General features: G+C 44.4%; 1 protein-coding gene across 4 annotated transcripts in view; it reads left to right on the top strand.

The window, feature by feature from the left end:
- The window catches only part of LOC125742831 (thyroid hormone receptor alpha), a 92,504-nt gene extending 79,755 nt beyond the window's left edge, over positions 1 to 12,749 (top strand). For all 4 annotated transcript variants that reach the window (XM_049015219.1, XM_049015220.1, XM_049015221.1 and 1 more), the window contains 7 exons: positions 1,014 to 1,075; positions 2,961 to 3,061; positions 3,730 to 3,877; positions 5,883 to 6,088; positions 9,809 to 9,955; positions 10,896 to 11,154; positions 12,474 to 12,749. In XM_049015219.1, coding sequence (XP_048871176.1) covers positions 1,014 to 1,075; positions 2,961 to 3,061; positions 3,730 to 3,877; positions 5,883 to 6,088; positions 9,809 to 9,955; positions 10,896 to 11,154; positions 12,474 to 12,724 — 1,174 coding nt within the window. In that variant the 3' untranslated portion in view covers positions 12,725 to 12,749. The remainder of the gene's footprint in view (positions 1 to 1,013; positions 1,076 to 2,960; positions 3,062 to 3,729; positions 3,878 to 5,882; positions 6,089 to 9,808; positions 9,956 to 10,895; positions 11,155 to 12,473) is intronic.
- Positions 12,750 to 13,401: the final 652 nt, after the last annotated feature.

The following is a 13,401-nucleotide window of genomic DNA, read 5'->3' as shown; positions in this document are numbered from 1 at the left end:
AAAACCACGTATATCCAAAACAAGACTAATACAAGACGAAGACGTTGAGAGTCCAAGTCAAGACCAAGACTTTGGAGGGATTGAAACTGAGTGAAGACTGAGACTTTGGGGAGGTCGAGATTGATGCTTTGGGGGATGTGAGACCATTTTCAAGAATATGGTTTAATTGCACACATTTACTATCATCATCACCCCCCTCCCCCCCGACAATATTAGAAAGTAAAAACATAGTTAGTATGGTTGCCATTTTCAGTCTAAAGAAATAACGCATACCACCGACTCCCAGGACGCCCTCCCACTCCTCTCTGTCCCTGACAATAAAATTTGCTAGGGGGGTTGAGGGTTACGAAATGTGTACGAAAAATATGTAAATTGAATCTTGTATTTTTTCAAAAGCTGTCAGAGCTTGTTATTTATTTACAGTCTTTCTTTTCGACGCTGTAATATATGGGACAGGTGGCAATTCTAATGGTGGTAAAGACTGTTAAGAGAAACACCAGTGTTAATCTGATCAAATATTCATGTGAGTCACTCAAAGCTGTATCGAAAAGTTCTCATACAAATAAATCAAAGACAGTTTTCATTGGTTGTACTGGTTGTTTTGTGGTTAATGTACCCAAACCTATTAACGAACAAATTAACTGATATCTTGTCTGTTCTGAGGAATTTCCAGGGTTGTGTTGCACTATGGGACAGTCTTTTCAAAAATAAATAAGATAACATCAGTATATAGCCAATGCGATAAAGGTGAATAAGATCAATTTTAATAGAAGTAGTAGAAGAAGGAGTTTAAGACATCAGAAAGTTTATTACTGTGGTGGGAAAAAGAGATCTTGCATCTCCTTCTAAAATTAAGTCCAAATCATAGATACTTTTGTCGGAAACCGATTCGAGATCAAGTAGAAATGCTTTCAATTTCTAGACATTACAGAGTAAGTGAAAATGGGGTCCTCTGCAGTATGATGTACATAACTGACTTTGTTTGTCGCTTCTACCTGTTTCTCCTGCTGCAGGTGGCTCGATGGCCCAAAAAGGAAGAGGAAAAACAGCCAGTGTTCGGTGAAGGGCATGTCTGGTAAGCGCCCACGTGCCGCTCTCACAGGCAGCAGGGAGGGAGATGGGAAGCCTTATAACATCCTTGAGTTCCATGACTCCCACTAGAAGCTCATTGTTGGATGCTCAAGACCATTTTGAGGCCTTCGACAAGATCGCTTTGTATCCCAAACAAGATTTTTGAAGGGCGAGGATTTGTGGAGGAAGACAAAAGAAAGTAGAAGGAGGAAGAGACTGTCTGCTTAGTGGCTGTAAGACGTCTGAAAAGCGTGGCAACCAAGGACCATTTGGACCAGATTGCATGTAGAGGCTTCACTTATACAGGAAAATGTGTATTTTGGCATTTATGATGGAATACGTAAGGTATTCCCTAGTGCTACATTGCAGCCTAATTTCGTGTTGTGGTTGTCAGCAGGGCAGATAAGTGCCATAATCTTGTTGAGCAGGTTCAAAAGTCGATATCTAGAGGCAGGGTGCTGAGCTCTGTTTATCAGACGAAAGTAGAATGGTGCTGGAAGACTGCTGATGATCTCCAGAAGACCTCAGAGTTCATTATTAAAGCGATACTGACGATAATGAGCAACAACTGTTCGCAAAATATTAGGGAGCCTTTGCTCTACTTGAAGACCAACGAGGCAAAATCCCAGCAGGGTGAAGGATGAGTTTGTGCTCATTTTACAGCCAGAAATATAATCCTATCTCATTAGTATCAGCTCAGTTTTTTTGTTCTGTGACATCTCTGTCTTTGTAATCTGCCTCGCTTTTGATTGATTCTACATATTACATTCAATAAGAGGGTCAATGTGTCCTTCATGTTTTCTACTTCAGATGGAGAAATTGTGGGTTTAATACAGTATGTTTTTTTTGTACTTTAACCTGCAAACATAAAACCGTCTTCAAGGTCTCCTGATGTTCTCTTTTAATGGTATAAAGAGGAAAGACAGATAGATTGCTCTGAATAGAGAAGACACACACTTACTTTCTCTATCCCAAGTGTCTATTTGCACTCTAGTTGATTGCTTTAGGTTGGCTCACTTTTCTTAATCATAGTCTAGTGCTGTTTCTCCATTGGCTGATCAGCTGTTCATTTTTTGAGCCCTGGTGGAACTGGAATGAGGCTTCAGCCCCCAGTTTCCAGTAAGGGGGCCTTTACCTGTTCTGTGGGAGACGTGCTGAGGTGTCTGCCAATGAAGGACCTTGTCCACAGCCTTGAAAGTGCACCAAAGTCCACTGTCATGAAAGAACGTGGGATAAGAAGTTTGTAATAAGTTTGCTGAGTTTCTGAGCTCGATTTGGCCCTGTGGGGCCGTGCCTGTCCGCCGTGCTTCCTGCATGTGCGCCACATGTGCTCCTGAGAAACCACGTGAATGTAAACGATCGCCGATTTGGAGACCACATGCTCATTTCACGTCAGGATGCCATCATTCGCTTTGCCTGAGGAATTTTTCTTGCTGCGGAATTTTGAAATGGCGTCTGTTTTGATTTGTGAGATGTATTTAACCCCTCAAGTCCCTCCTTATGTGACCTTAATTTGTTCCACCAACACTTGCTCCTACGTTTTTACATTTACATTACATGTTGATTATATTACCCATTTCATCCCATGATAGAAGAGGTCAGACACCTCATATAACCCAATTGCACAGTAAACAATGGGAAATTAATGTATATTGATTAATGATCTGATCTGATATGATCTGATATGATATGATATGATATAAATACAGTTTATTGGTAGATTTCAAATGTGGGTTTGTGCACTAGCTGTGCAGCGTGTGCAGGGAAAAATCTTCAGTCTTGTGTCACATGCCCGCAGACAGGTGGCCATATTGGTGCATAGAAGCCCCTCCTTTCTTCGCTGTCTGTCAGGTGCTGCTGCCCACTAGCGCTGAGTCTCTCTGTTGCAGGGTACATCCCCAGTTACCTGGAGAAGGATGAGCCATGCGTGGTATGTGGGGACAAGGCCACTGGGTACCACTACCGCTGCATCACCTGCGAGGGCTGCAAGGTGGGTCACTCCCTGCACAGACAGACAATCTGGGGGGGGGGGGGGGGGGAGGGAATGGCCGGGAAGAGCAGACTGATGCACCAGCACTCATCTCTTAGTGCCTGTGATCTCGAGGTGGGGTAACTGACCACAGGAACGGGAGGATGCGGCTGGTGCATTTAGAAACCAATTCAGTAGATTTGGAGATTCGTTCTCCGGGGAACATATGGTGAGAGCCGTGTCAGAGGAAGGCAAGAACACGGAGAGCTCCATATGAACTGAGGACTGTTCTACCATCTCCAACATCAAGCCCCATCTCTGCTCCATCAAGGCGTCGAGGCAGAAGCAGTCAGACAGCCCCTGCCGCTTGCTCTCTGACATGTCGGCATATATTTCCGACCGCCTCTGCTCCCCGTCGTCTCTCTCCGGCCCTTGATCGCCCCTCACTGCCAGCTCTTCTGTAGCTCTGCCTGTGCTGCTAGATGGCATGTAAAACAAACCCAAAAATATGCATCGTTCCCTGAAAAGAGGGTATCAGGTGGAAAACCAGAAAACACAAATGTTCCCCCGCATGAGGTGCTGGTCTGTGTCACTGTGCCCAGACGCTGACTGGATGCAGCGCTCAGTCCCCCTCGCCCTCTCTCATCTCGCTTTAATCCTCTCTTCCTCTCCTCCTTCCTGGCCTCTAGGGCTTCTTCCGCCGCACCATCCAGAAGAACCTGCATCCCTCTTACTCCTGCAAGTATGACGGCTGCTGCATCATCGATAAGATCACGCGGAACCAGTGCCAGCTGTGCCGCTTCAAGAAGTGCATCGGAGTGGGCATGGCCATGGACCGTGAGTCGGCACACCCGCGCATGGGCGTCAGCTCTGTCACATCTGTCCAACACGCAAGCATATCAGCGCAGCACAGACGCAGCAGCCTGACCCGCGCTCTTTGTCCCTGGTGCCATGTGCTGAGTCCTCCACCTTTGTAATCCCGACCGTACGGACCCGCGAGTGGCCACACTGCACTGCAAAATGCTGTGGTGCCACAGCCGAAAGCCCGACTCCCACTGCATTGTCGTAGATAATGAGAAAGTAAAGCAGTTTTTTTGACTACAACTAAAAATACTTGGTAACACTTGATAGTACACAATTGCTTAGTAGTTATTACTGAAGTACAAATTATGAACAAATATAGTTCATAATTGAGATAAGATCACGATTCATTAATGATGAACAAACATGAGGTCGATATTTCACTTGTTATTTATTACTTGTACGTTCAGTAGTTTCTTCAGTAGCTAACAAAGGTTTACAGAATATCGCATAGTGACTGCTTGCTATATGATTCGCGATTCACAATTCATTAATGATGAATTACAGTATGTAACTACGACTTTTGTTTTGTTTGTTGTTAATTAATACATACATAATTGCTTAATACTACATTATTCTGTCCTTCCCAAGTACAGTGTTACCAAATACTTTTGTAATTAACCAAGTTCTTTCTATTTGATTACTAATCAGAGTACAGGGCACAGTTAGAGAGTCTGTATTTGGACAGGATGGATTTCTCTTCCTGTATATCCTTTCTCTTTTGGTATATTATAGTGACATAGACTGCTTAGCAATTTTGGAATTTAGTGATTAATTGTCATTGTTGACACACCACAGCACACAACAATGAAATGTCTTCTCTGCATTTAACCCATATGTGACAGTGTGACATAGCAAGAGCTAATTCAGCACCCGGGGAGCAGGGCTTGGGGGTGGTACCTTGCTCAGGGTACCTCAGTGGTGTCTTGTTGGTCGGGATTCAAACCTTCAATCTTTCAATTACAAGTGCGCGTCCCTAACCATTAAGCCACCACTGCCCACACTTTGCTGCATTGTGCCGGTGTTTCAGATTTTGATTTAGTCACAATTCCATTTTCATCATTCTGGATTTACATTTTCCATTTACAGATAAAGCAAAGAAGCAAATACCATTCATTTATATGGGGAAAAAAATGAGCAAAAAAATAAGCTACTGAATCATACCAAATAACACGTAAAAGCTCAAATTTGACTAACATATATTAACAACAGGAATTATATGATAAATGCAGAGCCTATCTAATGTACAAATAATGTATGTGCAGTGTAGTTTCACGTACCAGAATCAATATAGTAATGCATAGCTTAAAAACAGGGATATGTTCTAAGAAATGCGTTGTTAGGCGATTTCGCCGTCGTGAGCACACCAACCTAGGTAGTATAGCCTACCACACACTTACAAGTATTATGTACTGTACATAAATGTGCTATACTTTTATACAACTGGCAGAGCAGTAGCTTTGATTACCCCAGTGTCCCCACAGTGACACCATCTTGTGGGACCACTGTCGTAAATGTGCTCCATCCTTGACCGAAATGTTATTTTGCGATGCATGACTGTATATTTTTAATGTTTTCACTGGTAAACAAATGCTAAATGCTATTTTTGCTTTTCTCCGTTTTCGTAAAAGTGAATATCCTCTTTGGATTTTTTTTCGGTTAGCAAAACCCAGGCACTTTTGTAAAAGCGAAGTGGCTCAATGCAAAAATCTGTAAAGAACAGAGGATACCCGTACAATTATCTTCAAAATGTCCATTTTGCCATATTACAATAATATGCATTGGGTTATTATTGTCCATTGATTCAAAGAATCTTACCAGGGCTGCAATAGGCAGGACCTCTGTTAGAAGTGCAACACACACTCTTTCTGAACCATTTGATTTCTGGGTGATACCTGCGGCCTACTGTACGTACCAAATCCGGCTTTGCATAAGACGTTTCAGGCAGGGCTTTAATCAGTTTTCTCTGTCTCTGTCACAGTGGTGCTGGACGACTCCAAGCGAGTGGCTAAGCGGCGGCTCATCGAGGAGAACAGGGAGCGCCGGAGGAAGGAGGAGATGGTGAAGAACCTACAGAACCGACCCGAGCCCTCCAGCACCGAGTGGGAACTGATCCGCTTGGTAACAGAGGCCCATCGCCACACCAATGCCCAGGGTTCCCACTGGAAACAGAAACGCAAGTTTCTGGTGAGCAGGGACTCTTGTCCATCTGTCTGTCATCCCCTGATTAGCTGATTTAGGGAACGTTTACCTGTCTCAACTGAAGTAAGATTTGAGGCTTGCTGTTTCTCTACAGTGTCCTCTGTCCCTCACCTTTGATTGTTTCATTTGCTCATCCCTTTGTTTTCCGAAACTGTGTGCCTCACAGTACGGTACAAGTGCCTGAGCTCAATCAATAGCCCAAGATTTAGGTAGGAGCTCTGAGAAGAGGTAAGGTTAGGGAGCTTGGATAGAGGTTGGGTACGTTTGGAAAACTTAGGTAAAACTTAGGTTTGGTGAACTTGGGTAGGTTTAGTGAACTTGGGTAGGTTTAGGGAATTTGGGTAGGTTTAAGAGACTTGGGTAGGTTTGGTGAACTTGGGTAGGTTTACGGAACTTTTGTAGGTGTAGAGAGCTCAGGTAAGTCTGAAGACCTGGGATGGCTTACTTTCGGATAGCTTCAGTACTTTTTTGGAATAATTCCAGTTTAAATGTGCTACAGTAAATAATATCTAATGTCCTAAATGACCTTTTGTGTACTTAGGTTCATTCATTTAGTTTTTTTTCCTATCACTTTTCTTATTAGTAAGGTTACTAATACTTTTTACTTTGTGTGAAACAAAGACTGATATATAACAGAGGTTCATATTTTGTATAACTTTTAACACAATCCCATGTGCTGTATATTGTCTTTTTAGTAGATGTTTTCAGCTGAGTTGTTACATTTGATTAGTAGGACTTCAGTTTACAGACCTGGATTTATTTTCCTGGGCATGTTTGCATTTTTTTATTAACGTTTTGTATAAAGCACAGCTACACAGACACGACTGCATAAAGCGGTGGAGCTTTAGCTGAAGGTTAATTAATGCAGGCTGTCAAAATTGTGCTTGCTAATTAAACATTGTAATGCTCTCTTTTGCATTTAAGTGGCAGGTTCATCCGCATTTAACATTTTGGGACCATTAAGAAATGCCACTTGAAGTTCTGATCTTCCTTCTGTCTTTTAAATCACATAAAGCTAAATTATTAACTGATACTGATAGATAGTTTATTAATCCTAAAGGAAATTGCAGGCTTACACATATTTAGATGGAAAAACACAATAAGGCATTAATGTAGCACAGTACTGGAGGAAAATAGGATAAATAATCATGAGATGTGGTATCCATTACGTGTGGTTTCTGTATGTGTGTGTGTGTGTGTGTGTGTGTGTGTGTGTGTGTGTGTGTGTGTGTGTGTGTGAGTGTGTGTGTGTGTGGTCCAGGTATGTCTTACCTTGCGGGGACTAAATGTCCCCACAATGTGATGAATACCTGTTTCCTGGTCCACATAAGGGAAAACTCTGTTTTATAAAAGTCTGTGACTGCATTGAAAAAACTAAAAATGCAATAACTCCTGCATTTTGTTGGGTTACTTATGGTTATGGTTAGGGCTGGGTTGGGGTTAAGGTTGTCATAGTTAGCATTAGCAGTGGTCCCCAAAAAGATATGATTACATGACTGTGTGTGTGTGGGTGTCTGTCTGTCTGTGCGTGTGTGTCTGTGTGTTTTTAAAGACATTTACAGACACGCTATGGCAAGACGTTTTGTCATAGGCTTCACGTTTGGGTGGTGATGCTATGGACAGAGAGACCTTAAAGTAACTTTATAATTAGACGGGAAATAAGCTCTTTTTCAGCAAAGGACGCCAGTAGGCTGACTGACCTGAATAGTGGTATCACTGCCCTGCACCTTGGGCCAGCAATTTGTGTCGATTTAAATAAAGCCATGAGCTGCTAGACGTTTCAAGATCGGCTCTGTCAGGCAAGAATGTCAATGAGGTAACTCTGCAGCACGCATTGTGTTTGCAGTAAAGCACTCCATGGCAGTAAGGTAATAACGGCCCAGAATGTTGTGAGGAAGGAAGTGGTGGAGGAATGGTCAGCGTTACCATGGTGACAAAAAAAAGTATGAGTCAACGACTAATGTGTAGCCAGACCGTCGGTTTCAACAGACGTGGGGAAGCCTCATTGGCCGATCCTGCAGTTTTAAAGTGCCGTTTTACGTCACCACAGCCTATGCTTCGCGAATGTCGCGGGTCTGCCTGAGCGCAGGCAGAAGCAGGCACCTGCACTTAGCTCTCTCACCTGTCCTGGCGGAAACACAGGCAGCCTCTACAGACTCACATAAACCAGTGGGTGAAAAATCATCTTCAGCTGTGCCCTTATGCTCCAGAAGGAGATAAACAAAACAACTGCAGCCCTCAGCACAAAGCCACAGTCCATGTGCTTATTTAAATGGTCATGACCATTTAGGTTGTATCTAAGCACCCAAAACCATAAACCAAATATTTGCAATAGACTTCTCTAATTAGCTCAGCCAGTGCCGCAATAACAGCTCCATAAATCAATAAATAGTCTAAAAAGTACCATAAATGCCTTGCTTGACAATGATAACCTGCAGCAGTGTGACATGCTGGCTGGCCTTAATGTGCTCTGTTATTTTGAGCGAAGGCCCAAAGGTTACATTTTACAGTTTTTTGTTTTTTCAAAATTATACATTAAGCCAACGATTCCCAAACTTCCCGGGGCACGTTCTAGTAGGCCGTTTACCCCAAGAAGCGCCAGGAAGTGGCAGGTGTGAGCGCCGGCTGCATTTGTGACATCAGAGGAAGGGGTTGGGAACTCCGCGCCAGCCAATGAGAGCGCAGGAGTGCAGAGACCCTGCAGCGAACCACAGTACTTGCATCGCTGCTTGTGCACAAATACTTAGATACCCTTGGAAATGCTTGGTTTGTTGCACGGTTTGATACATTTAATGCTGCTCTAAATGCTCAAATGCCCTTTCCAAAGCCATTTTCTCGATGTTTACCAGAACTGCTTAATGAATACAGCTTATGGAGTTCCGATGGCCATACGGCAGGATGCGGGATGTGAAGGTGGTCCTTCACAGTGCTCTGGTACATAAACGTAGTCATATGAGGCATTTTTTCACTAATTCAATTGAACCCCCTGCCTTTACACTGAGGAAACCCAAGTGCCCTGGAGAAAGCCTAGAGAAACACAGCCGGAAAGTGCTAACTGAACGACCAAAGCAGGCTGAGCACAGCCCGCGCCTTTAACCGGGCCATGTGACGCCCCTCCCACTACGTCATCTGTTACTCCGCCCCGTATGATGAGTTCCAGTCAAGACCTACATCTGGCATATTCAACTATATGTAAACATTTACATTTCAATTACATTCCAGACTGTTTTGTCCAAAGTGACGTAGATTACAATCATGCAGCACAATACAAACAAAAATGGATTACAAATTTATTATAGCCATCTGTGCTATACTTTTTTTCCACTCATATAGACGTTTTAAAACCAGACTGCCTTTGAGACAAGTATTCGGTCATTTTTTCCTAATTCAAGTCAGATATTTAAGCTGATAGTTAAATGATGCGAAATTGTCATTAATACTAAGGCAATTTGTAAAATTTAATGCAGTAAGAGGTTGATAGTGTACCATCTCCTTTAGCGGAGTTGAAGATGCTGGAGTCATTAAAGTCATTATGCAGCATTTCTGTCAAGGAGAGCTTCCCAATGTCTGCCACAGCCTTCACCTCTTATCGCTGCAGTATACTTCAGTCTTTCATCTCTTTCTGCTGGTTTATTATCCTTTAAAACTTTTCTGTTTTGAATGGGCAGTCCTGCTGACCCATGACCACTCTCTCGCTTTGTGTAGCCGGAAGATATCGGCCAGTCCCCCGTGGCGCCCACGTCCGACGGGGATAAGGTGGACCTGGAGGCCTTCAGCGAGTTCACCAAGATCATCACCCCCGCCATCACCCGCGTTGTCGATTTTGCCAAAAAACTGCCCATGTTCTCTGAGGTACGCCTGTGCTGGACCACAGGGCCACATGTGGGTGCTTTTTCCTTGGCCGTTTCTTTTAGAGAGGCTGTGTGAATCCGGAGAAGCTTATCATTCCTTGCTGGCGTGTGCCTGTTTCAGTCCGTCAGCATATTCCCCTGAGCCTAATTGACTAATTACTGTTTGCTTTGATTTCATATTGTAATCATCTTGATGGTTTCATATCTTTCTGGGCCTGTAATTACTTTTCTTCCGGAGCTCTAACACCTCAGCAAGGACGGCTCTGCTTTCCTGAGTGGAGCGAATGAGAGGCTCAGACTCAGTCTGCTTGAATCATTTCACAGTTCATGACGCTGAGGACCCAATGCATATTCTTACAGTGTAGTTTGTTTATGTAGGTGCTTTACACATTTTCCTAGCAGATGTTTTCATCCAAAGCAGCTTGAACATTTTATGGTTTCATTGTTTTTGCGAAGTGGCACAGAGACTCGGTGGATTGAGGACTGAGGGTTTGAATCCTGCCCCCAACTTTGTGTGTGTGTGTGTGGAATTTGCATATTCCCTGTATGTCCCCTTCCACGGTCCAGCGACATGAGGTTAGCTGACTTGGTGCCTCTAAGTTGCCTGTAGTGCGTGATTGTGCCCCCTGTTGGACTGGCAGCCTATCCAGGGTGTCTCCCTGCCTCATGGCATAAGCTTCAGACAGTGTTGGGCAATTCAGGTCCATAAGCTGCAAATCCAGACCAGGATTTTATTTCTACCAACCAGTTGACTGACTGTGATTCTTTGTGCTCAACTGGTTGGTAGAAACAGTATCTCATTCTGGATTTGTAGCTTCTGGATCTGAAATGTCAGGTTCCCCATGACCCTGCACTAGAAAATTAGCTAGGGAAGGTGGGTGTAGATGTACATTTTTGGTGCACTTTCTTCAGCTGTTCATCTCTCCTGCCGTGTCTCCTAGCTGCCTTGTGAAGACCAGATCATTCTGCTCAAAGGCTGCTGCATGGAGATCATGTCCCTGCGGGCGGCTGTACGCTACGACCCCGAGAGCGAGACGCTCACCCTCAGCGGCGAGATGGCGGTCAAGCGCGAGCAGCTGAAGAACGGTGGCCTGGGTGTGGTGTCTGATGCCATCTTTGACCTGGGCAAGAGCCTGGCGCAGTTCAACCTGGACGACACAGAGGTGGCTCTGCTGCAGGCTGTACTTCTCATGAGTTCCGGTGAGGGACGTGGGGGGGGCGTATGGGGGGGGCGTGCGGGCAGTCCTGAAATGGTATGGCCGTGGAAGACCCTTCTTCGTAGTTTGGAGTCATCAGTGAAGTGATCAAGCCAGGAGATGCCTAACAATTTGTACTCTCTGTATTTGTACTCTCTGTAACCCCCACACATTATTGCATGCTTTTAATAAGATAAGGTAATATATACTTTATAGTTCCCGGGGGGAAATTCCTTTGCAAGTAGCAGCGAGGAACATTCGTGTATGTGGATTATGTATATATTACATTGTGGGGACCAAATGTGATAAAACCCCTGTTAATTTGATCATTTTTTAGTCCCCACAAGGGGAAACTCAATTTTATAAAAATCTGTGATTGCAATCTAAAAATTAAATATGCCACTTTGTTTGGTTACTTATGGTTAAGGTTAGGTCTGGGTGGGGGTTAAGGTCGTCATGATGGGATTAGAGTTTTCCCCATAGAAATTAATGGAGAGTCCCCACAAAGATATAATTACAAACCAGCTATCTACCCCTACATCTTTTTCTGTTTGCATTGTTTACTATGGAACAGTGCTGCATAGTGATAGCAAAAAATCTTTGACAGCTGATACTCTTAGTCTGATAACTCGAAAACTATTTGAAGGCTCTTTTTCAAACTTCACAGACTTATTGTATGGATGAACAACTGGTACTGATCAAATTTTGAGACAAATCACCCCAAATGTCCTTGATCCAGGGTACTTGATCCAACCTTCGACCTTGTGAATGTGACAAATTCAAAAGTATTTGATGGATCTTATTCTATTTACTGTGTTACTGCACATGCATCTTAACTTTCACCTTAATCTGTACTTCTGATCTGTTTTTATGTATTAATTTGTGTTCTGCAGGAGGACACATAGAGTAAGATTTTCTTCACATAGTGAAACCCATGTTTACTGCGCACGTGACAAGTAAACTCATGAATTTTGAATACAATGCAAAAACACAGACAAAGTGCAAAGACAGTATGCATACTGCAAACAGATCTGGAAGGTATAGTACACGACCAGAATATTGTGCAGAAAGAAATAAACATAAATAAGTATGAAGTATTTCCCTCTCGCTGTTAGCGATCAGTAGACTTTCACCTCACACCAATGCCCCCCAATAACCCCTCCCCCAATGCCCTTCTGCCCCAGTGCTACCCCAACTCCAATGCCTCCCCATGCTAATCCCCCCACCCCAATGCCCCCCATTCCTAATGCCCTCCCCTGGCAGCGCCTTTCTGCATTGTCTGTCCTGTCAGTTCATTGATGACATCTCACCTCCCCCCCCCAGATCGCTCTGGCCTCACCTGCACAGAGAAGATCGAGAAATGCCAGGAGACGTACCTGCTGGCTTTCGAACACTACATCAACTACCGCAAGCACAACATTCCTCACTTCTGGCCCAAGCTGCTGATGAAGGTGACGGACCTGCGAATGATTGGGGCCTGTCACGCCAGCCGCTTCCTGCACATGAAGGTGGAGTGTCCCACCGAGCTCTTCCCCCCACTCTTCCTGGAGGTCTTTGAGGACCAGGAGGTCTGAACCAGGGAAGCTGGGGGGGGCGGAACGTGGGTGGCAGGGGGGGTGGGGTCCGAGGGGATCGGGGAGAACTCACCCCTTGAACATCAGATGTCAAAACACACCAGCAGCAGTGCTCATTGGGAAAAAAACGGCCTCTTATTATTCGATTCAGTCAGGCTGCCCTTCTGTCTTAATGTTTCACCTCAATCCAAGCCAGCCAACCACCCTCAGATACACACGCACACACACACACACACACACATGCCCACTATGGCCTCAGTTCTCGTTTCAGCATGCTCATCCCATTCATATGTATTTCATTGTAACCAGCTGTAGTTCACTGCAGCTTTGAAGTCATTTCTCCATGACAACGCCCCTGTCATTTCCCAGAAGCGCAGTGCTCCGGTTTCAAAGCTGGACATTAATAACATCCTGGGAGGTGTATTGGGTGCTATAGATGCGTACACCCTACAGATGTGAAGACACGACATAAGCCCCGTCGACGGGCCCCCCAGCGTGGCGGTATAGCAGAGCTCTCAGCCCCCTCATGGAGAGCAAATGCGTTGACAGACCCGCTAATGTCATCCCGCTATTTTTTAATTAACGTGATATTCGACTGGGGATGCGGGGTTTTTTAAAGACAGGTCTATAGTGGAGTTTACAGAAAGCCAATCCCGCGAGCCGTTCCTCAGGTTTGG

Source organism: Brienomyrus brachyistius, chromosome 5, assembly GCF_023856365.1.
Source record: "Brienomyrus brachyistius isolate T26 chromosome 5, BBRACH_0.4, whole genome shotgun sequence".
Taxonomy (NCBI): Eukaryota; Metazoa; Chordata; class Actinopteri; order Osteoglossiformes; family Mormyridae; genus Brienomyrus; species Brienomyrus brachyistius.
The sequence above is the reverse complement of the archived record's forward strand: the minus strand, read 5'-3'. Positions and strand labels throughout refer to the sequence as shown.